The following is a 25,480-nucleotide window of genomic DNA, read 5'->3' as shown; positions in this document are numbered from 1 at the left end:
TTATTTCAGTGTATTTCATTTCTCTGATGTTCAACATCGGGTTAACGGGATTAGACGATTGGTTGGCAACAGCAAATATTCCAACCAACTCCACCCTGACATCAACATTCCTCACTGCAAACTTGGACGAGTAAGTTTGAAGTCTGTGATCTTAGCAATTATTACATAAACACAGAACCTTCATGTATGCTTGCGGTTTAATTCTGTTTTCCGTTGTTTATCGTGCACTGCACTACGCGCATTCAGTGTTATTTACCCTGATGAAGGCGACCTGCGTAGGGCGTCGAAACGTCGGAATAAAAATATATTTGCCAGAAGAGCTCTTTAAATTTGATATAATCCCTCGCAGTAATAGCTTATATAACCTTTATGTATATCTCTTGATTTGACTTGATGGTAATTTTGTTGTTCATTAACCACTATTTAGTTCTATATCGAGTAATATCATACTACGCCAGGCCTATTATATATATGAGCAGTGTGTTTTCTCCAGCGGTTTCCCAAAATTTGGACTTGCAACTACAACTACAGTTTTTGGTATTTAAATGAAACACTTGCGGTCTCTTAAAACTACTTAGCGGTCACCCAAACCAAACCTTAAAAGAAACCTGTATATGAGTATGCCGAATTCGCTGGTCTGCATGAATGCTTCAGGGCTAAACACAGTTATGAATTTATCTTATCTGTATCCAGTACTACTAAACATTTTTGACCGCGTTTTTTTCCAGCTCGATTACAAAGTGGCATGCGATCAATGTTATTCGTGCTCTCTTCGCGCTGCTTGGATGGGCATTAATCGCATTTCATCCAGAAACAGACAATACTTCGCATGGTGAGTTATTTGGCGACTTTGAAACCAATAACAGCCGTTAAAATTTTTTTTTCGATATTTTCACCCTACTGAATTTTTTTGTGGTTTTTGCATTGGTTTCAAAAGCTTTAGCGTTTTATAGAAATAGTTTTTTTAGTTGTGCTAGGAGCGTTTATCAAACAGAATTATTTCTTGTCATAAAAAGAAACTTCAATCAGCATTGATCAGAAACAGAATTAAATCACTGTTTTTTTTATGCACGAAATTTGTAAAGATATCGTTACATCGAATTAATGTATGATTGATTAAAATGTACTGATTCAATCAAGATATTGTGATCGGATTTCAGAGTTGTGTTACGTGAATTATTGTATAAATGTGGCTGTGTTGTAAAAATGCTAAAAAAAGGATTTGAATTGGAGAAAATATGCAAGCTATTGCTGTTTATTTAAAAATATATAAAGTATTTTCTTGTCGACTACTGTTGTTGTTTTAGACATAAGGAACGCTTAATGTCGTTAACTGTATACATGCTTTTTTTGATTTTTGAACAGCTTTGGATTCGTAAAACATGTCAGAAATTTGTAAATTTCGTGAAACTTTGTGTTTAAAGTGTTTTTAATCTGCATATTTTTGGCTAACTTAAAAGGCACTTTAAGCCTTAGGTAGGGCTTGTGGTTTAATTTGTGGTATTTTTATACATTTTGTAAAAAATATTCTGAAAATGTCAGTGTGTAGTGTAGTATTTGTTTTCCATTTCTGGAGATTCTTTTATTCCTGCAAACCTGCTTGCAAAGATTTAGGCTTCCAAGTTTGTTCGTGTTTTTTGTTATTTGTTAAAACACATTTTTCATGGGGCCTCTTCTAACCTTTATGCAGGGGGTTCATGCAAAGTACAAATTACCTTCTTCTAACTCTCGCGTATCCCTTGGAAAAGTAACGATTTTTGGTTAGCCTGTTTAGCATTGTACGCTGCATTCAATGAGTAATTACATCATCTTTGCTTGTTTCAAAAATAGACGTGTTTTGCGTCATAATTCAGTAAAAGCCACAAATTCTTTTACGGTTTTGTTAATTTTGATGCTGAATGTGGAATGTGGTTTAGTACGTAACGTGTTTGATGAGATTATATTCGATTTTATGTTAAAAGCTTCTTATTCGGTTAAGTATCATTGATTTGAAATGTATAGATAGGTGTGGCGTTCTGCGTCAGGTAATATCTTTGCCATTGAAAATCACAAGTGTGTGTCGTTCAAAATTAATAATTCCTTCTCATCATTACAGTGGCTGTCGTTAAAAAGTCTTTGGTGATTTTATACTGATTGAACGGATAGAAAATCCGTTTTGGAAATTTACTGAAAAGAAATTTGGCATCAAATTACACAATGAGTGGCTTTGTAAACTCTGCTTTTTTTTTGTTGATATTTAATGTTGGTTTGTTAAAACATTCCGGTTTTAATTTTGGCTGCGACTTTGTCAAAGGATGTTGAAAACACTATTAAATTAAACCATTGTTTTTACAATTTTTCCATCAGAATCTGTTTCAAGTTTAAGTCTTGAATTCGGTTTCGTCTGTTATAACGGTGTAAAACGTTTTTTTCATTTAATTTCATATAAACTAATAAGGCATGATTTCTAAAGTCCATTTTTTAAAATCTGTCTAAAGATTGATTTTACTTGTTCAATTCACACATGTGTACATTCAACCTCGAAACAACATGAAAAAATATTTTAAAGTGGCGTAAAAATTTCTTCTGTCACGTGCTAAACCGTCTCATACGTGCGTTAGTGTTTAATCATTTATAAATACCAGAAATATTTGGCTCCGAAAATCAATAACAATGTCTACGTTTAGCTGATTGTCCAGCAATCAATATTTAAAGCAATTTATATGACTCGTCAAAATACTATAAGCCGTGACGAATTTCTTGAACTTCAAATGGCTCAAGGATTGCGTGAAATTTATGTTGTTGTATTTTGGTTCGAAACAAAAAAATACCATATTGTTTGAATAAGATTTTGATAGTTTTGTTTTCTAAAATAGTTTAAATCGTACATCCAAAGGGTCAGCCAAAGAAGTACACATGCTAGTCTATTAAACGCCAAAACATTGTGACTAAAATGACGATAAAACTGGTTAAATAAGTCTAAAAAGCTATTTAAAATAATTCAAATAGATCAATACGCAATAAAACAGTGTATTTCCTGCCTCCGTCACTGGGAATCGAACTTGGGACGCTTTGCTTTCGCTACATTATCGATCACACATTGTTTAAACAAGCACCATTCCACCTTTGTCGTTCACCTGACAACTAAAATATTTCTTTGTCTTGGAATCAGGTTACAACGTATGCTCAGGTACGTAAAGCGACGTTTATCTTTTGTGTGGTTGCGGAAGGACTTTGTTCCAAATGTTTGTTGACTATTTTCAACCGCTTCCGAGACGTCATAGTTGTTACGTCACAATGTGTTGCTTCTAGTGTTGCTATGGCGACGGGGATGGATTAAGGTTGTTTTGATTTCACGTCTCTGTTGCTTTTCGTTGACATGACGAGGTTTGTTCTGTTGTCATGCTTACGCGATGGAATTTTTCTGATTTAAAAACCGGATTATTAAATGTAAATTTTACAAATTGCTGTTAGTAAGTAGAATTTTTTAACCAAATCACCCTAAAATACGGTGCGTACCTGACACGAATAATGCTGCTTTTTTGTTTGTCCAGTATTTAATATTGTACATTTATACACTTGAAGCAATTATAAACAGAAACCAACCAAACTGTAATGTAGCTCTAGTGTTTTGAGCAATACTAAAGTTAGAATCCCGTCCTTGTTACATTTGGCTAATTGCCATACCAGGTATGACGTAATAATCAAAGTAGCGCTCTCGCGTCGCGTTTATGACGTATGAAACAGCTGCGTGTCGCAATGCTAAAGGCTGAGACACAAACAAGATGCCAGTTGAACAAACGCAGCAAAGAGGGCGAGTTGAAAAGTTAACCTCGGGTCAAAAAACTCGGGATGTCTTGGAAATATTTGGATGACGTTTTGCTTAAGTTGAGCAAAAATTCGACTCTTTTGGGGAAATACTGGGTCGCTTCACTTCTGCTGTTAAGGTAAGTTGTACTACATGCACGTGTTTGTCTAACGTTAGGTACTGTTGTGTAGTTTTTGAACAGAATAAGGAGTATTACTGTGCGTAGTAGTGTAGTTGAAGCGGGTTTTAGTTGACCCCTGAGCAAGCTTTCAATAGTCAGCTGTTACAAGTTTTGTAAACGAACCAGCAAACTCATGTAAAATTGTGAAAACACCCAATTAAAGTATTTTTCAACTTTTAAATATCCTTGTTTTGTTACTAAAATCGGTTTCAATTTGTCTGTTTTCGATTCCGATTTATAGTGAATCAAACCAATAATCTCGACTCACTGCATGAAACAAGTTCGCGAACCTATGCAAAGCTCCTATGCAAATCAGTGAACGCATATTGTTAGACAATGGAGGCCATCACCAAGTCACTAAAAACCCGCAGGAATTTACGGCAGCATCAAGAAACCAATGACAAACCAAAACAAACAGGTTTTATATCAGTCAGCTGCAAATAGCAGTTCACGACGTTGAGCGTATCAGCTGTTTAGTGTGCACATGTAAACCACGTGTCCGTTGCCTGGCAACAGTCGTCCGTAGCAACCTCCTGTTACTTTCAGGTTGATCGTGCTCACTGTGTTCGGGGAAAACGTTTGGAGCGACGAACAACGTGAATTCACCTGCAACACGAGGCAACCGGGCTGCGAAAATGTGAGTAGTATGCAAGGGGGTGTACCGTATTGTGACGTTTGGCGCAGAGTGGCGTGGCGAGGGTGTGGCACAACACGATAAGACTGCGATGTGAACAAGGTGTTTATTTTGTTCAGTTGGGTTTTATGTGATAATTTGTGTGTTTTTCTATATATCAAGCAACACAATAAAACTTTTCAACATAATAGTGTTATAGTGGCAAAGACGTTTTATTCGCATCAGTGCTTCACACATTTACGGATTTAAATCAGTGTAAGCATATATGTTTGGTGTTTGAACTATTGTAGTGAATCACCTATTTACTGGTAATATGTTTTTTGTAAAATTCTTGTATCCGTAATTATTGCGTAAAAGTGTTTTTCTCCCAAAGCCACCTCTTTCCACATTTTCTCTTTATTAAATAGTCACAGTTCACAGAACAACAAATCAGTACAAAAACTTCGCAGCAAAACATAAAAAAATCCTGCATGCTTCAAAATAGCCCCAACACCCACGCTTGAACACTAGAAGACACAGACCAAAAATACAAAAATAGCACACGTGTCTATAAATAGCCCAACCACATTGTTTTGTTGTTGCAGGTGTGTTTCAACAAGTTTGCGCCGGTTTCGAACGTCCGCCTTTGGGGCTTGCAGATCCTCGCTGTGGCCATACCCGGGGCTCTGTATTTCGTCTACGTTATGAACGTGGTAAGGTGTGTGCAGTGATCCGTGACCGACCGTGGCATCGCCTTTCAACGCCGCAACGCAGCTTTGCTCGCAGTGGAATTTAACCGTTGCTATATTTTAGGTCTCCAAGAAAAAAAGTGCCAGCGATGCCAGTAGCCCATCTGCAGGAAAGTGCATTTCTCCTACTAATGCTTTGGCTTCTGCTAAAAAAGGTGTGTATTTTTAGGGGCAGTAGCTTAAAATACTTGCAGTGCAAATTTGCATTGGTATTAATTGCAGCTTGACCGGAGAAATATGGTAAACAGCCAGCAGGCAAAACAATTGGTTGTTTGATTTGTGAATACCGTGTATATATGTGTGCAAGTATAGATGCCGTATTTACTTATATCTCTTTGGGGCGACGCCCACCGTTGCACAAAACTGATTTTATTCAGGAATCACAAATAGCTAAAGCAGTGGTTCCCAACCGGGGAGGAATTCCTCCCTAGGGAGGTATTTTATGAGTTCAGAGGAGGAATTTCATAAAAACTGTAAAAAAAAATTACATTGGAATATTTTTGTATCTTCATTATTATGTCCATTATGAGATGGACCGGTTCACATTTGGAACTGGTTGTAAAGGATTCTGAAATGGACATCCCTAATTATAATTGTCTATTTCAAATTGACATAATTTTTTATGTTATATTTGTTTTTCGTCTTATGGGAAGGAATGAATAGTTCGAAAATGGGCAAAGGGAGGAATGTAACAAAAAGGTTGGGAACCACTGAGCTAAAGTTTTTATGCAACAACGACAACGCTTCTACTTGAATTTATGCGGTGAGCAAGTTGATGATTTCATGAGACAAATACCACAACCATTTCAATTCAAATTAGTCAAATAGTTGCCCACACACAGTGGTGGGATTCAGCCGGTTCGCACCGGTTCTATAGAACCGTCTCACGAAATTTTATGAGGTCAGCGAACCGGTTAGCATTACTGGTTACTGTCAATGTACTTTTTTGTAACAGAACCTGCTAAAAAATATGACTTATGGATAGAACCGGCTAATAAAAAAAATTGAATCCTACCACTGCACACACAACACAAACATCGAACATTTAATGCCTCAAAAACCTGAAATAACTTCAATGTTTATGAAGCTTTACTTCGTAACATGGGTCGCCTTTAGGCGTTTTGTAGAATTTGCTGAGCGAAATTTTCGTCATAAACCGATGCTGTGAGCGGTAGGGCAAAAGGTTTCCTTATTTAAAAAATTAAAATTAGGTGAATCTGATTGTGGTTTGTTCCAAAATACTTCACAAATGAAACTGCTTATATCTTGTATGCGCAAAATATTATGCAAAATTTACCCCCCAGGGCAGAACAATGCAAAATTTAGATTTCGTTCCTAAAATCGCAACCATATAATTTAAACTCTTCGCGAATCAAATCCTTATTATTCTTGTTGCAATACACCGTGCCGCTAATAATAACCTCATATTACCGAACTTGCAAGTTCAAAGGCTTACAAATATAAAGCGTTGAGATCGCGTTTAATTTGGGCTTAGCATGTTGTATAGAGAGCAGAGGTGTACAGAGTCTGATTTTTTAGACTCCGACTCCACTCCGGGTCCGACAAAAATGACTCCGACTCCACTCCGGCTCCTGATAAATAGCGCAAAATCAGACTCCGACTCCTGATAATACTCCGGTATAACAGACAATTGTTGTTTCAACGAAGCAATAATAAACGCAAAATGAACTCCGGATCCGGCTCCTGCTCCGGCAGGCCGGACAAAACATAAACTCCGGCTCCGGTTAGACTCCGGCTAATTTTGGCAAAATCCGGCTCCGGACACTCCGGTACTCCGGCTCGTGTACACCTCTGATAGAGAGCAGATTTTTTTTCGTACCCCCAGTGGCGACGTTAATTTAATTTCCCTGCTGCCACATAATCCTGAAGCTCACATTGCGCAGTGACCTGATGTTTTAAGAAATACGTCTTTTCTCCTTACTTTTCCGGCCTGAGTGGTCAAGCTACCAACTATTTTTGTATGTTATGTATTTTTATAGGCGTTCAAGTTTGCTTAAAGAAGCCAATGCGTTTTGTCTATTCGTTGTATAATGATCAGACTGGCTCATACTGCGTTAATACAGCGACAGTTTATTATTTCATAAATTTTTTGGCACGCCACGTATTAACACCTAATGTTCCTTAAGTAAATTATATCTTGTATTGATGATTTTGTAGTCTTATGTTGGGCCATGGGGTTGGTGACATTGTCGTTGCAATAATATGTGTTTTAAAGATCGCACTGCAGACAAAAACATGCCAAAAGAGTGTAACATTCTTGCCTCAAAAGCTGCCATTTTGGATATTTTGCACGGAGTTTTAAATTCTGAGGTATTCTGCATTGTTTCACGCCCGACGTGTCGTCTCTCAGTTACTCGGCTTTTGCTACAACAACCCGGTCTAAAACACAAACAACAAATGTAATACATATCCGTGTACAGACCACCCGAACCGGTTTAAACAACAAATTTGGTCGTTGTATTCGTGTTTCGGCGGTGAAATGGTTTGACTTCCCACAAATATTGGGGGTAGGGTCCAATTCTTACCCAATCTAACCCCGCTTGTTTAGCCCCAATGGCCCCCAACGCTACTAAAAACCGGCAAATTTTCGCTTTAACCGTTTCCCACAACGAAACCTAACCCGAAAACGTGAATCACTGGACCGTGAACGCAGCAACAAGGGACTCCCCCGCAAGGAACGTGCCCAGCAATGAAAGTAGGTCGGATGTTTTATATTCCCAATTCCATTGTTTTTGGGGGACTGTTGCCGCCGGTTTATATAGTTTTTGTTTTATTAAGCAAACCTAATAAACATACACGTTGTCAAGAACATTGAAAGATAAAAGTTGAAACATAAAATTTACTCTGTTTTTCAACGTTGTAAACAATTGTGAAATCATGACCTAATTGAAAAAAAAAACTTTTTTTTTTTCAAATTAAATCTCGAATTGATTTACTGTAAAATTAGGTAAAATTGCGAGCGCAAAGCCAGGCCCGAATCAAACCCATTTTATTTACATAAAAACCCGAACCTCTTAAAATACCTGATCTAACCTAATACATAGATATATAGATATTATTACATCTGGTTTTTATCGGGTAATAAAAACCGGTTTTATTTAACCGACACTGATTGCAAAACATTTTTGCAATTGCATTTCAATTAAAGAGAATATACTCCATTCAGTAATGTATCAGTATTTATCCAGCTATTTTTATTACGTTTAAATGCAAAGGTAATATGACGCTGTTCGCCAAAAAGTCGCGCCACATTTTTGCTGCGTTAGCGAAAATTCTAGAAGCTTCTGCGATCGCGCATCTCAATTTCAGTCGAAAAGCGTCGGTTACGTCAGGGCGTCAAAATAGTAGTTTCCAAGCCGGCTGAGTTCATTCACTGATTTCGTATCTCAAGCTCTTAATTGCAGACATCTTTTATTAGAATAAATGGGTTCTTGTTTTTAAGTGGACTATTGTTAGTATTTTTGCATGTATTTTGGCAAAAATGATAGGATTTATTCTGGATTCGAAATGATTGTTCTAGAATAGCCTACTTACTACTTGGCTGCATTCCGAATCAAACATCAAACGAAATACTTTTGTACAACAAAAATCTTTACAAATGTTATTTTTATATTATTTGATATAAAAGTACACCAGAAATAAATACCAATTAAATTTTTGGTTTTTTTTACACGTTTAAGTTAATGTTTTGTTGTTGGTCGACAAATGGCCGAAAAACTGCAGACTTTTGGGGGTGGGGGCATTTTTCCCTCGGGTATTAGACTGCTTCGAACCTATCACTTTCGTCACGGGTCAGGGGTCACATAAAGGAGTGAAAACTTGTTTTTTCGGCAAGTATCGAATGTGAAAAAATGTATCGCCTGATCGGTTGTCAGCGTATTGCCGAAGTTATGCAGTACCACGGTCTATCTGGTTTGTGTGCATCACATTTATTTGTTTAATTGGAAACTGAAATCGAAATCAGTTAAAAAAACATTTTTCGAAGTTTCCATATGCAAACGAAGCAATGTTACTCGATACTTTTCAGCTAGTTGTCGACAAATAGTTGCGATGTTGGTGAAAACGACCGTTAACTTAGTACTTTGATGTTTTTGAGTCATACTGTGGTTTGTTTTCAAATGCACAATTCTCCAATTTTGACCGGTTTACTTACTAGTTTCGTTCACTTATTCGTATCAAAAACATGTTTGTTTTTAAATGCATCACGTATTTAAGTTTAGCACTTTTATTCAGCAACTAAAACATGCACAAATATCTCGATATAGTAACCCCAGAAACCGGTAGACAAAAGCGTTTCAATTTATAGAAATTCCTCCCTTACATTCCTAGCATGAACAACGAGCCACCATCGCTGGGTTAGGCGCCCCACGTGGGCTTGTGCCGCCTTTACCTCACTGTGGGAAGTCCCTTGGGGCGTTAGAACGGTTACACATGAGTTGGTAGTTCCAAGAACTCGGCTCGGTGTTTGTTTGGTTCCTTTGTTGTCTGTGGGCTCATTGCTATGGGTGAGGGGATTTTTTTGGGCGCTTTATGACGCTAAATGGAAAACTTTATTTTGGAGAAGCAACTGGCGTCGTTTTTTTGTCCTGTAAAAAACCTCCTTTCCTTGTTTCGTGTTCAGAAAAACACGCCGGTTTAGGTGCGAATAAAAATCATTGCCTGTTTCGCTCCATTGATTTAGTGAGGTTACCTCGTTTCACTGTCGGACCACGCTAAGTGGCCTCACGCCATTGATATGGTCTACTGTCATTGCATTGCTGGCTACTAGAGTTGCATCAGCCAAAATTTTCCTTTCCACTATTGTCTCATTGAGGCGATTGTTTTCACTTGTTACATCATAACTGACATCATGGATTTTTCCTCTCGTAAGTGAATCACGCCACTTTGCTCTGAACATCACACCACTGTTGTATATGACGACACAATCACTTAACAATACCCTTTGTAAAGACAATCGCATTCACCCCAGGTTGCAGCGCAGTTACATCATGTTTTTGTTCAAGCCACTATATATATTAGAATCCTATTTATTTCGCCGTTCATTTGCAAATGTAGAGCTGTTGCAATGACTGTGTTTATTATTGTATTATATACCAGAAGAAAGATAAGGACTCATTTTAATGTATGTATATATGCCTTGCAGCTATGCAGTGTCTTTTATACCATTAAATATGATATTTTGTGTAAAGCAGCAACAGGGTGTAGCAGATTTTTTCACTGGGGCTAAATTTGCAGGCAAATGTTTCGCAAAAAATGGGATTTTAGAGGGTTAATCAAACTTTATCGGTCAAAAAGAGAAAAAAGGTTAAGAATTGATGGTATATGGTGAAGTCATTATTTTACTTAATACCTGTGAACATCTGTTACTGCGTCAAACATTTTCCCATCAAAGAGTTTACGTGGGTAGCATTACGACCGATCTAAAATGTTTCTTGTCTCCGTTTGCAAAACTACTATACCAAAGATATCTGATACCACAGAGACTTGTGGTACTACAAAGATATATGATACTACAACTTACGTAACAACCTGGTGTTTGTTTTGACTTTTCGATTTGGTATGCGGAACTTTAAATGAGGCTGGAACTTTTAATTTCCCTCGTTTAAGTGACATCTGGCGTGTTTTCGTTTTGGGGACTTTTTCTGTGACTCGGCAGTTTCGGGAGATGAACATTTTGAAATAGAATTTGTTGATGAGTCATAAAAGTCATTTCAAATCTCGATGGGGCTGCGTGGGACTGGGACCTAAATAGGCAATGGTTCAAAAAATGCCATATTTAATGTTGTCTTTTGTCGCCGATGGTGGGATTCGAACCTTTGACTCTTAAATCAGGATTACTTCTCATAAACCACTGCATAACTGTGTTTCACACAAAAATATCTTCAAAAATTCACTTCCCAACTTTTGTCTCTAGGCAACGTGTCACGTGATGCGCATGCGCGCTGGAAGGTTCTCACCAATCACGTGATCCCGCCTGACCTCCGCAGGTCACGTGCCAGGGTCATTTGGCGTTTCTACCTCGTCCAGATATTCGTGCGCGTCGTGGTTGAGTGCGTTTTCGTCATGCTCCAGTACACATCATATCTGTACAGGTATTTCGTCATGATTAGTTTGAATTAAGTCCTCAACTGTTTTTGTTTGTTTGTTTTTAAAATTTATTAGGAGAATTGTTGGACCGCATTTTAAACAACAACTTTCTATTATTTATACCATATGTGGACTATTTTGAAACTTGCGTGTTTGACAAAACAACAGGTTGCAAAACCTACGGCCATATCCAACTTTTGCGTGGGCGTGCTTTCGGGTAAGGATAATTTAGGAGGACCAAAGTTTACTTTAACAACTCTTTTCTTGATACAACTTGTACACCCACGTGTTACGTCTATTTAACGTGCGCGTTTAATTAACATTCCATTGAACGCAAATGCAGACTTTGCAACTAGTTTTACCCTTGGTGCGTTGCTTAACTAGTGCTCGCAAATCCTGTTATATTTTCCTTTCAATGCCGATAAATACGGTATTCAGAAGTGAACATTTTAGAAAGTTTTTCCCAGTTACCTTTCGGTTGTTACTAGTGATATTGTGAAGCTTTGAATCGACAAATTTATTCGCTTGCGTCAGCGAATTTTGACAAAGATCAGGTTTGGAACCGAATCAAAACAATTCATTCGGTCGAAACCGATTCTTTTGCGCAAACGAAAAATATATTTGTTGAACTTATCTCTTAATGTTATTGCCGAAAGTTTAATTTGAAGTTGAAATAATAAGTGAAGACTTTTTGGATTGTTTTAAAAGACATTAAATAAATGCAGGCTCAATAATTTTGCGAAAATACATATCAACGGTGCTTAATATTGTCATAGCGACATTTTCTTGCCAAAAAATACAACTTATACGCCATGCAACACATTTTTATTCGACAGATGGACAGTGCCCGAGGTATTTCGTTGTAGCGAGTGGCCGTGCCCCCACACAGTTGATTGTTTTGTGAGTCGTCCAGGCGAGAAGACAGTTTTCTTCCGTTACATGTACGCTGTGTCGGCTTTCTCGATTCTTCTCAGTCTCTGCGAACTTCTTCACATAGCCTGGATCGGCGCAAGGTCGGTGACGTCACATTTAAATATAAACGTCATTGTTTCTGGTTAATGACGTCATGTTGAAAAAATGAGGCAATAAATATTGATGACGTCACAAAGAATTTCGCGTATAGGTAAAATAGAAAATTAAAATTTTGCTTCTTGTTATATGTCACAAAGGACGACATCAATGAGTTTGTGACGTCACATTTAACTATAAACGTCATTGTTTCTGGTTAATGACTTCACATTGAAAGATTTTGATATTCTTTAGAATTAACACTTTCAGGCTGTGTGTATAAAAAACGATGACGTCAATATACGTATGACGTCACGCAACCACAATTTCATTTTTTCTTTATTAGACGCAGCTGCTCGACTGAGCGTTGTCTTGACAACAAGCCCGTCCAATCATCGACCGCCACGTGTTCAAATGAACATGAGCAATGGAAAGCCAAAGATGACGTACCCAATATACTTGTGACGTCATGTTCTGAGGTCAGCGCCAGTGACGAAGCGTTGGCGTCATCAAGCCTGCCACCTAGCGATTACGTTGACATGAGACCCAATCATATGCACACTTATTTATGATGTTGAAATTTGTTTGTTGGTTTTTCAATAAAATTAATTTATGAATGTTGTGTGTTTTTGTTTTGATCTACTGTGCACGCTAAGCGGATTGGCGAGCACGCTTTGTGCAGGAGACCATTGCAGTATCCCCGAAAGGAAATTGTATATCATATATTGGTGCAAACCATGCATAATTTGTGATTTATTTACTTTGCCATATGCCTGTATTATACCACCAATATATATATAAATATCTTTACTTATAAACACCTAAAAATAGAACCAGTCTATTAATAAACTTGTTTTGCTAAAAAAGAACGCTAATGACGTAACAAAACAACGGGCGATAATTTACAACCTCCAACAAAAGCGACGTTTCAACCAACGCCTTTTTAGTTTCCGAAACGTTACGCACGCTCGGAAAACTTCGGACGCTTTCGGAATTCCTTTTTATTCTTCGGCAAAGAAATTAATTGACTCGTTCATGAACAAAGGGTTATTTTTGGCTCGTGTCTGCCAAAACCGTGCGGTGATGCAGCGGTTTTATGTTGAATCTGTCGTCCGAAGTTAGAAAGACGGATTTGTTTTTGATTTCTCCTTGGAGTTCTATTACAAGGATTATGATGTTATTGTGTAAATTTATGAATGGCGTTTACTCGGGACTGTCCCTTCGCCTAGCGTAATGATTTGTTGATGGAAGAGCGACTCTTCGTGGACGTATTACGGCAGCGAATATTGTTGTTCGTTTTATAAAAAATTTGGAAAATGACACACTTTTATGAATTACATTTTTTTTCTATTTCAATAAGTTTTGAACTGAATGTGTTAGATTTTATTTTTGTCGTTTCTGGAGAAAACATTTATTTTTAACTTATTCGCTGCTTTAATTAAGAACATTGTTGGTTGGTTAAGCTGAAATGTGTTTTAAATAATTCTGAACTGGATGTGTTAAAATTTCTTAGTTTGTCGTTTTTAGAGAAAAGATTACCTTTTTCGCTGCTTTAATTAAACACATTGTTGGTCGGTTTTGCAGGAAAAATATTGAAGTATTATTAATTTTTCACAATTTGTAAAAATTATTCTTTTTGTTTCAGTTTGGAAAAGTCTTACATGCCATATTGTGTCTGAGGCTTTGTAACTTTATTTTCTTGAGTTTTAGTTCTTTCCTAATCACAGGATTGCATTTCTTCGTCTGATTATTTTAATTATAGATTGGAGTCGGTTTTTGTCGTAAATATATTTTTTTTATGAAACTTCTTACAGGTGTGTTTTAAAAAGCTCTTTGCTTGGATTTTGTTTTTGCTTTATTGTTGTTGACTTTTATCAGATTTTGTTATTTATTTTAGTTAAGTTATTTTCTATGGTAGTGAAACACAATTGAAAACTAACTTTGAACAAATGTTTTTTTTTCTAACTTTTTATCTCTTGCGCTCAAACGAACGAACGAACTACCCGGTCATTGTCGTTCGCCCAATCGCTATACCTTAATGAATATGATAAAATTTTCACACAACTTTGGCTACATGAGACACTGTGTGTTATAAACACGCTGTATTTTCAGTCATTTCAGCAATAAATAGTAGGTTCCAGCACAACGTAAGGAAACACGCCTCCAACTCATACACTTCGTCATACTTGTACCGCCCCCTAGCGGCAAACATAGATAACCACAATGTCCACATGTTGGCGCTCTAGACCTGCTTTTTCTTCTTGTAAACGGGTTTCGGCACAATAAGCTTGGTGTGATCTCTCGGCGGTCGTCGCGGTTTTCGTTTCGTCACAGGCGAGGCCTGAGTGAGTCTCACAAGTGGTACTTCCCCTGCTGAAGCGCTGCTTTGACGCTGTTTCGAAGGACTCGGTGCGACGGCGGGTGGATGACGTTCTGGAAGCGTGACGGTGACGACGATGCGTTCGTCGTTTGTGACGTCATTGTCGTGGGTTGTGATGTCATAGGTTGCTTTTTGTTCACATTCTTTGCGACGGGCTTCGGCGGTTCTGTGGGAAAATAGCGCGTTGTTTAGTAAAATGTTTTAATTCTCTTTTATTCTCAAACTTTGTTCCATGAAATATTAGTTTTTACATCTCATGTTATTAACTTTATGACATAAGGCGTAAGAACCGCATGCTATCTTATAAATATAAACAGTCTTGCTCGGCGCACTGAAGTTGCAAGTAATATTTGAGTTTTTGTATTTTTTCCAGTAAAGTATGGGAAAGTTTCAAGTGCGTTTGCGGGCGAATAAAGTCTGAAACGACTGCAACATTCCTTCGCTAAAAAAATGGAACAGCGCTGTGGCGAGTAGACTTAAAAACGCTCTTCTGGCAAATGTTTTGTTTGTGCCAGCGTTTCTGCGTCTCATTCAGGTCGCCTTTGCCATACTTATATTTGCCACAAAAGCTTTATTGGGTTTATAATTGCACTAACAGTTGATTCGTTTACTGTATTCAGTCACCATGGTAACAGGTGCTAGTATTGGATTTCGGTTTTATCGATTTTTTAGGAGGTAAGAATTAGAGTTTTAGAATCCTACGATGTCGGTTGCTGAAAAGCTGGCCCGGTAAAATCAATACTAACCGCTTCTACACTGAGGCTCTATGTTTTTCGAATGAATGAGTAATTCCTATCTGACGACATGCGTATGCCGATTACATAAGGTTCATACTAATGTTAACATTAAGCAGTTTTTTGCCTGATAAAGCTAAAGACCGTTTGTTCGTGTTAATGTATTGAGAATCACGAAGAGTTATTTTGCCGTTAGTCAATAATGTTGTTTTGTTCATCTTCGCCTATTTAATGTATTGCATGCTTTGACAAAACGAAAAAGATAAAACACAGAGCGCCAAGCCTACAGTATGTCATTTACAGGTGCGAATGCTTTGGGACTGGTCCCAGTTTTACACATGCGCTTTTTTACACATTTATAGCTGCTGGCGCTTATATTCGGAGGTTTAACTTCAACACTATGTGAATACTAGGAATCTTGTAAATACTGTAGATCCCTGATTATAGCTGACATACATCTGTGGAAGTTTACTTTCAAATACGAAGCAAAATGTATTTGTGCAGTTTTGCTTAAACCAGTGGTGCACAAACTTTATGAGCGAATTTCTCACTTAACAATTCAAAAAATTTTCATTCCTCCCCAATGACTACATAGTAGATGCTAAACCATACAAAGATTATTTAAAATTGATCGTTTTTGTCAACTTCACAGGTTGTATTCCCAGAGCATACGTGTCTATTTACAAACCACATGTAAAAATTAAAGTAAATTCCTCCTCTCAAATTTAAAAACTTCTCCCAGGTTGGGAACCACAGACTAAAATAAACCATATACGTATGGAAGTTTTCCTTTAAACAACGACACGATAAATATAGTTGCACCGGTTTTCCTTTAACCTACCTGTCTGGATAATTGACCACGAACATCCCACTGTGCATGTTGTAAGCATTCGATGCCAGATGATACATCGCACCGGCTTCGGTCGTCCAATCCTTCTGCTTCAACTTAAATGCTCGAGCGATTTTGGTTTCCAGCCATTGGAATATTTCAGCTGCTGCGCTTGTCTGGAAAGGTTACTTCAGGTCATTGCGGTTTAATCAGTTACTAGGTTACTTGAAGTCATTGTGTTTTAGTCGCAATTTACATTACTAGCTATAAATTCGGAGGGCTCATGGTGTATTCCAATTCCGTAAAGTCTTTTTCGCCAATCTATGAACTTGTATGTTTTAATAAGCACTCCAGGCCACTGGAAGGCGCCATATTGCATTGAGCCGGTAGAGCTACTAACACTGAGCTTGGGCTGCCCCCCGGCCTAAGAACTTCTGGTTGGTGGCGCAAAAGAGCATAGGCGGTTATGGTGCTGACTCAGCAATTATTCTTACTTTAAATCTAGTTGGGTTGAGATTTGAATCCTTGATATATTGTTTACCCATGCAACAATAAAACAGATGTACCTTGTTCGTGCAGTTTTTCTTGTTAAATTTTAAATTAGAATATAGAAACGTTTCCGAACATTAAAACACTATTTACGGAACAGTCTTGAGGAATTTAACGGCCCGAACTGACATGCTTTATTGATTAACAACAAATTGTCCATTGGTTTTACTGTTTTATAGTTAAAAAGAGGTAAATTGTGCATCAGTTGAAACAGTGATGTTGTTTGTTTTCATACATTATTGCAACTTTTCAAACACTATACACGAATCTGTTCATTATGAGAAATTTAACGGCTTAAATCGACGTAAAAAGCGAAATGTTTGATGGTTCAAACCAGGGTTGTAAGTCGGGCCGAGTTTTGTCTTTGGTTCTCACAAAAAACGGGCTTGATTCGGCCCTGACCTTACACTCTGTGTCAGTATATTTTCGAATGTATGTAACTATAGCTAAGTAACCAGTTGCTGGACCTGACTTATAATGACAAACACCCCTAAAATGCCATGTTCAAGACCATTTGTCTGTTATTGTCTATTGTGTTTGTTGTCTTGGTCTTTCCTGAGGCTTCAATGTGTACGTCTGTCAATCAAACTTTCGGGCCTAAGCGGGCTTCTCAAAAACGATTCGGGTTAGGGACCCAATTTCAGCCCCGTTTACAACTCTGCATGCTACGACAATAACACAACAATATCAATTTGTGATCTGTACCTTCTTCTCCCAATGTAGCATATCAACCTCATCTTTAGGCATTGCACATTTCGCGACGTTCCTTATCACTTTTGCAGTTTCCTTCATTCCACAGAACTCCGCCCATTGGTCAGCTCGCAGACCACGCCCCCAATCTTTCTTTGTGACGTTAGCACCTACGTCATAGTATGAATTTACAAAAAAGTATGAATTTTGTTATTTTGGACACAAATGGCCCTATGAGTCTATCGCGTAACAATGGTTCAAGGACGAAATGTTTTTTGCATACTTTGATCTTAAATGACACACAGACAACACAAAATGTCGCGCGCACGCCTTTAACTTTTCCGCGACTGCATTAAATATTTGCGTGGTTTTCCTTTAATTAGTTTGCTCTTATTACGTCACTAATATCTGTGTGAAAAATATGACGATCATTTATTATTGACGAGCCCAACGCGCTGCTCGCTTTGATTTACGAGCACCACAAGCCATTATGACGTCAGAATGCATGTTAAAGGTGCTTGTTTATTGATTTTATGGCAGGTCATCCCGAACCGGATCATCTTGCATTGTCTCCACAACATTACTGAAATCCATTTATTAATGATTTTTTGTTAGATTTTGGCACTTTTACGAGGTGCATGTTACGCAAAGTGCTGAAATAAATAACTATAAATATAACTCGAGTTTTGAAAGTAAACAACCAATGTCTTTGTTGTTGACGAAGTTTTACATATAAGAGCACTGCGTTTAGCGTCTGGTTAGTCTATTCTTTAGACCAGTAGTTCTCATACTGTGCGTCGCGACGCCCTGGTGCGTCGTTGAATTTTCCAAGGGCGTCGCAGAATATTCGTTTCGTGGCTTTTTGTTGTTGTATCAATAAACACAACTTTAATAAAAAGTTTCTTCATTAACTTTTATTTGATGGTGCGTCACAAGTCCAGAAAACTTTTCCAGAGGCGTCGCAACAAAAAAAAGTTTGAGAACCACTGCTTTAGACGTGCATTGTTTAAAAAAACTGTTTAAAATCTTTGGAAGTTTAAGCTTCCACCTTTCTTATTATGCATCGGCGTGTTTAAAAGGCTAAAATCCTTGACTATTGCTGTAAGTTGTATGTATTGTTTGTGCCTGTGTATTTATGTTAGTTGCGAAAACGTTCACTTAGTATGAAACAGTTTACTTATTGCATAGAATCTTCCACAATTTTACGCATAACCTAATCAAGCAAGTTTATGTCCTTGAAACAACCTTTTCTCTCAACAACCAACAAATCACACAACAAACTAATATCTAATTAGGGTAACCCCCAGTGGGGACTTACCGGCGATAACAAGTTGTCTTGCACAGTTGGTTCGTCCATGTAAAGCGGCTTTCATGAGAGCTGTGAAACCCGAGCAATTTTGAGCGTCCACATTTACTTCTCCGTGCATGTGAAAGAGAAAGAAACGGACTATTTCGTCAAAACCTGTCGAACAAAAACAGGAGCGTAATGGTGAAAATAACGGCCCAAATAGACGTAAAAAGTGACATGCTTTATGTTTCAAACGTTTTGGCAAATGCTCATGACATCATCAGCTTTTTACGTCTATTTGGGCCGTTATTTTTACCATTAAACTTATGAACAGATCCGTATATAGTGTTCCAAAATCAGTGGCAATGTGTCAAATACTTTTAACCCATAGTTGAAATCACACGTGCTTAAAACACGAGGCTGGGTTTACAAAGAAGCGAAATAACTTGGAATAAAGTGAATTCATTTTACACACGAATCCGGTTAATCGCATAAACTACTTATGGCTTTATGCAATCAAGAAAGCTTGTGCGTAAACCGCGGTTTTATCTCAACATATTGTGGTAAATACTACTCGTAATGAAATTATTGTCTTACCGGCTTGTGACGCCATCATTAAAGGGGTATTACCCTCGTTGTCAGGGAAATTTACGTCGACCGATCCTGATTGGACGAGCGTCCTGACCACGCCCACATTTCCTGTCGAACACGCCAGGCTTAGTCCTGACTAAAATTTGAAAAAACTGTTTCAGAATGTTGTTACAGTAGAGTAAAGGTTGCGTTGATGATAAAATTGGAGTACATGGTTGCTCAATTAACGTAAACTTATTGTACCGGCGCGTTCGAACCACATGAAATGCCTTAAAATAATGCAAAGATTGTAGTTGAATGGGGAATTCGTCTCTTTTTTGTCGCAATTTAAACAAAAAACATTTTGGTAAATTTGCTAAAAACACAGTTTGACAATGATTTAAATCGATTGAAAAATATTTTAGGTTTTCCATGAGTGTATGTTTGCATTATGCGTTTTTTTCTGGGTTGACGCCTACAAACCATAAATTTCAAGTTAAATTTTTGACAATGAGTTGGTTCAAATTCATAAACCATAAACCGGAAGTTTATGCTGTGTTAATTTGCGTGATTTTTAAAGCATTTTGGTATCATTCTCAACCCTCTTAAAGCGCCACATAACGTATAAACATGGTCTAAATGTCATGGCCCCAACGCACGTACTAAAATAGACCAGTATTCGGCTCTAAGCGAGTTTCAAAATTGGTCTGTTAAATTATTCATCACCGAAGTTTGTTTTTGGATTCTGGCTCATGCTCTATAACTTCAAACATATTAGAGAACTTTTAACCTTATTGCACTATATAAGTATGGGAACTGTAGCTATATAGCAAACTGCACCAAACTCTTTCTTTAATCAAATGTGAGTCCCTGTCACGTAACGCTTTATGATATAGTTGGTTTCAGTCATTATCCACCAATTATGCTCTTTACGTTTTGCGCTTGATAACAGCTTAACGTTGCGAAGCTATTTCCAGCGTAGTAATTGTTTTGTTTTTTTAAATGTGTCGCTCAATGTGTCCTTTGACCAAGTAAAATAAACTCAACTTAATAAAATGGGCGCAGAATATATTATTTTGTGATTTGATTAAAAATTTTGGGTCTTTGGGATTTAAACAGTTTTTAACGTGTGCTTTATACTTTTTTATTCTCGTTCGGAAAATTTTATTTTTGTCTGGTTTAATGTAGGTCTAGTTTTAAAATTATAATATGGACGACTTTTACTGGAAGTATACCCCTTCTGATATAGTCATGGTCATACAACAGCCGTTATACCACAGTTGGAAACACGAATATTGAATGTAGAGTAAAGGTTTCAAAACAGCTGAGAATTACAAATTATTTTGTTTGTTGTAAAAAAATATCCTGCATTTTCCACTTTTTTATTAAACAACATATTGATTTTTTCCACTCCTACTTTTGGATTTTAATTGGCCGTGCACAATTAAATAGGAATGTCAAAACTGAAACAAAACCGCCTAAACTAGTACATCCTGGGTTTTTGTGCATCCCGGTTTTATAACATTGATCACAACTGTTTACAAATTTATTAAAATGCTTATTGAATTTTTATTGGTTACCCAAATATAGAAGCCCAATTTTTTGCTCCCGTATTTGGTTTTAATTTCTCTACATTTGATCTTTCTAAACTCGATTTTAAATCAATTTGGCCATCAATATGTCTTTTAGGACATTCATTACCGTGTGTCTAAAATTATTCAACATTGATTATTGTGTTTTAATTGGTTAAACAAATTAAAGAAAATCCAAATTTTTACCCAACATGGACCTGAATCTTAACAATTAGGGATTTAATCTACCCGATTTAATAAGATTGATCACAACTGTTTAAAAAGGTCCTATGGTAATTTTTGAACTTTAATTGCTTACTCAAATACAACAGCCTATTTTCTGCTGACATGGGCAGTTTTATTTTCCTTACACCCCTCAAAACATAATTCGAAACCGACTTATAGGCGTCCACTTAGTGGACTCCACTTCCAAACCAATTATAAACCTGATTCTTAACAATGACACTTACTTGTCCATTTTTGTCGCACGCACTCGCCAAATTTGGCATCGAAAATCGAAGTAGTGCTCGAATTCCAAGGTCGTTGCCTTTCCTGCAGTTCAAATAAGTAACACATTTAATATTGCGATATAGCTGCAAACGTTTTGTGTCTAATTTAATTGTACTGTGTAAGGTCAAATCACAAAACAACGAAGTCGTTTATCTTTAGGGTTTGAGAAACACATCATTTTTGCTTAAACAGCGTTATCAGTTTCTTATTCAATTAAAAAGGTTTTGTGAAGAGACATATTTTTGACGTTTTCTTAAACTTTTTGCATTAAGTAACTTGGAAAATGTTTTGTAACAGATGGTTACGGTAAACTAACTTGGGCTTACAATTACAGATTAAAACATTGCAGCAGAAAAATACAAGCTCGTACTGGTATGTTAGTCAAAGATATATATATACATAATTTATTTATTTATTTTTTGGTCGGAATTACAAACATTGTTTCATAAAACTTGCGACAAAAACTCTGCGTTTTAATGTGAAGTTTTGCATATATTTGGTGAATTTTTTACAAAATATTCAAACATTACGAGTAAAACAATGTTAAAAATTAAAGCAACTAGCTATTTTAATGCACTATAGTCATAAATATATTTATGATTTCAATATTCCAAGCAAATTTATAGCCTACAATTCCTCCAAAAACTGGTTGTTTTGTATGTACCGTTCGGTTGCATTTACAAGCAATATTGTAAGTTATCGATCGCACATAAATCCTTCTGCATGTGTTAAAATAGATTGAGGTTCAACGTGATGTATTGAAAAAAATGCTCAATATGGTCTGTTGCAGTTTGTACTCTAATAATATGTTCAGCATTTTTGCAAATAATTGTTATTTTTTAATCGTTTTCAAACGTTTCGTTGGATTAATGCGTAAAACCAGGTTTAATGTGTTACGACATCTTGAAATATTATATCATTAAGTTCAGACAGATATTTTTGCCTTATGATTGTTAGTAGCTTTTTTGTAGGAATGTATCGTTTGTAGTGAAAACACCGAATTTCTGTTACCACGCAACATTTATGTTTGTATAAAATACGCATTATGCGGGAACTAGTTCCCTTAATTTCGCATGGTATTTTTTACAACATTGTAAAATGTAAAATTACATCACAATGAATGCTAACCGCTACAACCATGTGCTATGAAACCAAATCAGCGACTGCACTAAAACTACCACGAAGAAATCACCGCACATCATAAAACAAAACTGACAATAGCGTTGTGAATTTTCAATCTCTTTTTTGTCCGTCGCAGTGCTAAGTCGTCACTTAAGTTGATGAATGTGTGACCTTGTGGGGGTAGATGTCACGAATTGACTTGTTAAAGCGGTAGTAAAACGTTTAAACTTACTACCGACTTCGCGGAGTTGAAATCCACAAACTACCGCCAATTTCGCGAAGTGCTTCTGTATTATACATAACTTCGCACACCAATGCGTACTGAACTTGAATACCAGAGCCTTTTGCCAAACTAAGTCATGTAATATGAGAAGCATTGTGGGGTTGGAACTTTACAAGGTAATGCGTTGCTATAAATAATCAAGTATGAAGCTAAAATGTTTTTCTACATTCTCTAGACCAGTGGTTCTCAAACTTTTTTTTGCGACGCCCCTGGACAAGTTTTTCTGGACTTGTGACAAACAAGCAAATAAAATTTAATGAGGAAACTTATTATTAAAGTTTTGTTTATTGATACAACCACAAAAACCCACGAAACCGAACTATTCTGCGACGCCCTTGAAAAGTTTAAACGACGCACAGTTTGAGAACTACTGCTCTAGACATTTGATGAGTATGTACAGTATAATCAAATCGTAACAGGTTTTGCAAATTTTGCTACAAACGTAAAGGGTGTAATAGCCCAAATACACATCAAATATGTATTAGTGTAAATTCGTAATTGAAAAACGTAACTTGTGTAAACAATTCGATGGTAGCTAAAACTAAAACAAAACTGTCCGATAGCTAGCATCTTGCAATTCCAACATACAGAAAATATCATAACCTATATTGTTTATTAAAATAAATCCTAAACGCTGGGTTTTTGCACGTTTTTATCGATCTTTGATGAGGCCCCTCATATGATGATTTGATGAGGCCCCTCACTGATGATGGCGGGAGCATTTGTTAAAACGTTTAAATAATAAAGCATGTTATTTTCCTGAATAAACATATCAACAAATACATATGAAGTGTTCCAAAATCCTAAATACATCTCACAATTATATCTTTTTGATTTTAATGACATGCACATTATTTCAGGTCACCGTGTTAATTTGGCCATGCAACCTTATCGAATTTCGCTACTAGCTTACAGATGTTCGGATGACGTTTAATCCCTTCTGAATGACATAAAATCTGTCGTCAGGTCGCCGTAATGATTTTGTCGAAACACGAATTAGATTATAGGTTTTGGTTCCACCAATTTCTTAGTTTTGTAACAAAATGCAAAAAAACACATAGAAAACGAACATAAGAATTAGCAAAAATAAAAATGCTGCGAAGCTGGTATGCCGTGAATGAATTTTGTATTATATCAGTAATAATAATAGTCACTATTCTGCTCGAAAAGTCCTGTATTCAGTTGTGGTTATATTGTTGGACATTTATGGCATGAAACGACTTTGTTTCGATTTTTTGTTGTGCCCCTTTGTGGTTTACAGTCAGCAACGAAATTGCGTCATTGTTTTAATGTCTTTGTTTCTTACACAAAATTGTGATTCAAAAAATTATAACAATTTTGACAATGGTTCGTAAACCTTTTTAACTAACTATCATTATTAGCAATACACTGATCGACATTGGCCCGAGACGTTGTCAATTAAACGTATTATTTAAGTCTGTATGACTTGTAAAAATGGCTGACGAAGCAACGATGCTTCCTGATCTGAATCAGTCAACAGTGGCATTAACATATTTCACGCATTGGGGCATCATCAGTCGCTCTTATTCAAATAGAATCTATTTGTTTGCATATAATGCCCACTATTCGCGAAATAGATGCTGTAATAACAACTAAATGTCTAAATGATTTGGAATGGAAAATATAAATAGCAGAATCAGTCAATGAATTATAGTGTTATCATTCTCAATTAAATGTATATGATTTTGTTTTTCCTGTCTATGAGCATTCCTCTTACAATTTACAAGCACAAAACAACAAGTTTTTTTTGTTTAGCATCACACCAGTTAAACGACAAATTATTAAACCTCCTCTTACCGACATTCTGAGAGAAACACATTTTTCGACTCGTCAATATCCTTCAACACTTGCGCAGTCATTTCTTCATCAGTGACATCACTAAATTCGGTGTCGTCACTGTCGTAATCGTCATCCATTTCACGAATTCAATGAAAATTCAATCAAATTCCAAAATATGCTCAAAATGGCCACGGTTTAGTTCACCAACATGTGTCCAGAAGCGCCCGTTTGGTTTTTGCAACTAAACCTTTGGATTCGCGAGGATTAAAATCCCATCTGTTCGCCCTTTTTCGTCTCATCATGTGGTTACTCATGCGTGCGACCTGTCATTGGAACGTCACAATGCTTGTGGAGGTTAAAGGGATTGAAGTAGCGCGATGGCGTCTTATCGCTCTCTTTATTGCGTAAGCCTTGCTGCAAAATCAATGCAGTCTGTGTGCTTGTTTTGTAACACATAATGGGGTTTAAATTGGATTTTTTAATGACTTGACCTGAGGTGTTTCGTGGTTCACTGGCATTTATGTTACATAAGTGTTACGTAAGTACAAAATTAACTCGGTTGCTATTGGGGCTTTTTTGATTGAAATAAAGGTCAATCAGGGTTACACCGGTATATTTCACAATGTTGCAAATTTGAAGTAAAGTATTTATCTCTTTTTTCTTTGTTCGATTTTACCGATTTGTCAGTTTGTTTGGGTTCAAAAGGTC

The 25,480-nt window shown here is 36.8% G+C and overlaps 3 protein-coding genes across 6 annotated transcripts in view; 2 read left to right on the top strand and 1 right to left on the bottom strand.

Moving 5' to 3' along the window:
- Nucleotides 1-25,480, top strand: part of LOC145203949 (transmembrane protein 237-like) — a 30,289-nt gene that overhangs the window by 4,177 nt on the left and 632 nt on the right. The window contains exons 9-11 of one of the 4 annotated variants that reach the window (XM_080076331.1): nucleotides 10-130; nucleotides 729-832; nucleotides 21,902-21,939. In XM_080076331.1, the coding sequence (XP_079932457.1) occupies nucleotides 10-130; nucleotides 729-832; nucleotides 21,902-21,906 (230 nt within the window). In that variant the 3' untranslated portion in view covers nucleotides 21,907-21,939. Of the gene's footprint in view, nucleotides 1-9; nucleotides 131-728; nucleotides 1,872-2,095; nucleotides 2,414-21,901; nucleotides 21,940-25,480 lie in introns of those variants that run through there. The other 3 variants (XM_080076329.1, XM_080076330.1, XM_080076328.1) reach the window with 3 other exon arrangements.
- Nucleotides 3,680-13,063, top strand: LOC145203951 (gap junction beta-2 protein-like). Its single transcript, XM_080076333.1, has 7 exons — nucleotides 3,680-3,926; nucleotides 4,515-4,605; nucleotides 5,187-5,294; nucleotides 5,395-5,485; nucleotides 11,266-11,443; nucleotides 12,275-12,451; nucleotides 12,793-13,063. The coding sequence occupies exons 1-7, from the start codon at nucleotides 3,832-3,834 to the stop codon at nucleotides 13,016-13,018; spliced, it is 966 nt and encodes a 321-aa protein (XP_079932459.1). The 5' UTR covers nucleotides 3,680-3,831; the 3' UTR covers nucleotides 13,019-13,063.
- On the bottom strand, nucleotides 14,534-25,022 carry LOC145203950 (ankyrin repeat domain-containing protein 33B-like). The gene is made up of 7 exons (XM_080076332.1): nucleotides 24,791-25,022; nucleotides 21,528-21,609; nucleotides 19,514-19,643; nucleotides 18,947-19,090; nucleotides 17,644-17,798; nucleotides 16,402-16,565; nucleotides 14,534-14,992 (listed from the first exon to the last, which is right to left on the bottom strand). Exons 1-7 carry the CDS (start codon nucleotides 24,907-24,909, stop codon nucleotides 14,689-14,691), a joined length of 1,098 nt encoding a protein of 365 aa, XP_079932458.1. The 5' UTR covers nucleotides 24,910-25,022; the 3' UTR covers nucleotides 14,534-14,688.

The sequence above is a fragment of the Phallusia mammillata genome, chromosome 8 (assembly GCF_965637545.1).
Source record: "Phallusia mammillata chromosome 8, kaPhaMamm4.hap1.1, whole genome shotgun sequence".
Taxonomy (NCBI): domain Eukaryota; kingdom Metazoa; phylum Chordata; class Ascidiacea; order Phlebobranchia; family Ascidiidae; genus Phallusia; species Phallusia mammillata.
Note: the sequence above shows the minus strand (reverse complement) of the source record. Positions and strands in the feature narration are given on the sequence as shown.

What these genes read in the sequence shown, in the direction of transcription:
- LOC145203951 (XM_080076333.1), top strand. Translation starts at nt 3,832, where the DNA reads ATGTCTTGGAAATATTTGGATGACGTTTTGCTTAAGTTGAGCAAAAAT. An exon ending in TTTGGCTTCTGCTAAAAAAG is followed by an intron (nt 5,486 to 11,265) that starts GTGTGTATTTTT and finishes TTTTGTCTCTAG; the next exon opens with GCAACGTGTCACGTGATGCG. An exon ending in TACACATCATATCTGTACAG is followed by an intron (nt 11,444 to 12,274) that starts GTATTTCGTCAT and finishes TTTATTCGACAG; the next exon opens with ATGGACAGTGCCCGAGGTAT.
- LOC145203950 (XM_080076332.1), bottom strand. Translation starts at nt 24,909, where the DNA reads ATGGATGACGATTACGACAGTGACGACACCGAATTTAGTGATGTCACT. An exon ending in CGTGCGACAAAAATGGACAA is followed by an intron (nt 19,644 to 21,527) that starts GTAAGTGTCATT and finishes TTCAAATTTTAG; the next exon opens with TCAGGACTAAGCCTGGCGTG. An exon ending in GTGGTCAATTATCCAGACAG is followed by an intron (nt 14,993 to 16,401) that starts GTAGGTTAAAGG and finishes ATTTTCCCACAG; the next exon opens with AACCGCCGAAGCCCGTCGCA.